At 56.9% G+C, this 253-nt stretch overlaps 1 protein-coding gene across 1 annotated transcript in view; it reads left to right on the plus strand.

Annotated features, from left to right (window-relative positions):
- Window positions 1-8: 8 nt before the first annotated feature.
- The window catches only part of LOC119588483 (chorion peroxidase-like), a gene marked incomplete at its 3' end in the record, with an annotated part of 6553 nt that continues 6308 nt past the window's right edge, over window positions 9-253 (plus strand). Inside the window, 1 exon segment of the mRNA XM_037937131.1 lies at window positions 9-234. Within this exon segment, the coding sequence (XP_037793059.1) occupies window positions 18-234 (217 nt within the window). The 5' untranslated portion in view covers window positions 9-17.

The following is a 253-nucleotide window of genomic DNA, read 5'->3' on the forward strand; positions in this document are numbered from 1 at the left end:
AAGAATATTCCGAAATTATGATTTTCCGAATCATCGAATTTCCCATTTTTTTTCCCACAGGCGGGGACGGCAAGGCCCTGCCGTGCTGTCCCGACATTTTGGGCGACGATCCCTCGCTAATGCACCCGGAATGCGCACCTATCGCCATCCCCGCGAACGACCCCTTCTACGCCTCCTTCAACCAGACCTGCATGGAATTCGCGCGCTCCGTGGCCGACTCGCGGTGTGAGCTGGGTGCGAAAGGCGATCTTCC

The sequence above is a fragment of the Penaeus monodon genome, chromosome 24 (genome assembly GCF_015228065.2).
Source record: "Penaeus monodon isolate SGIC_2016 chromosome 24, NSTDA_Pmon_1, whole genome shotgun sequence".
NCBI lineage: Eukaryota > Metazoa > Arthropoda > Malacostraca > Decapoda > Penaeidae > Penaeus > Penaeus monodon.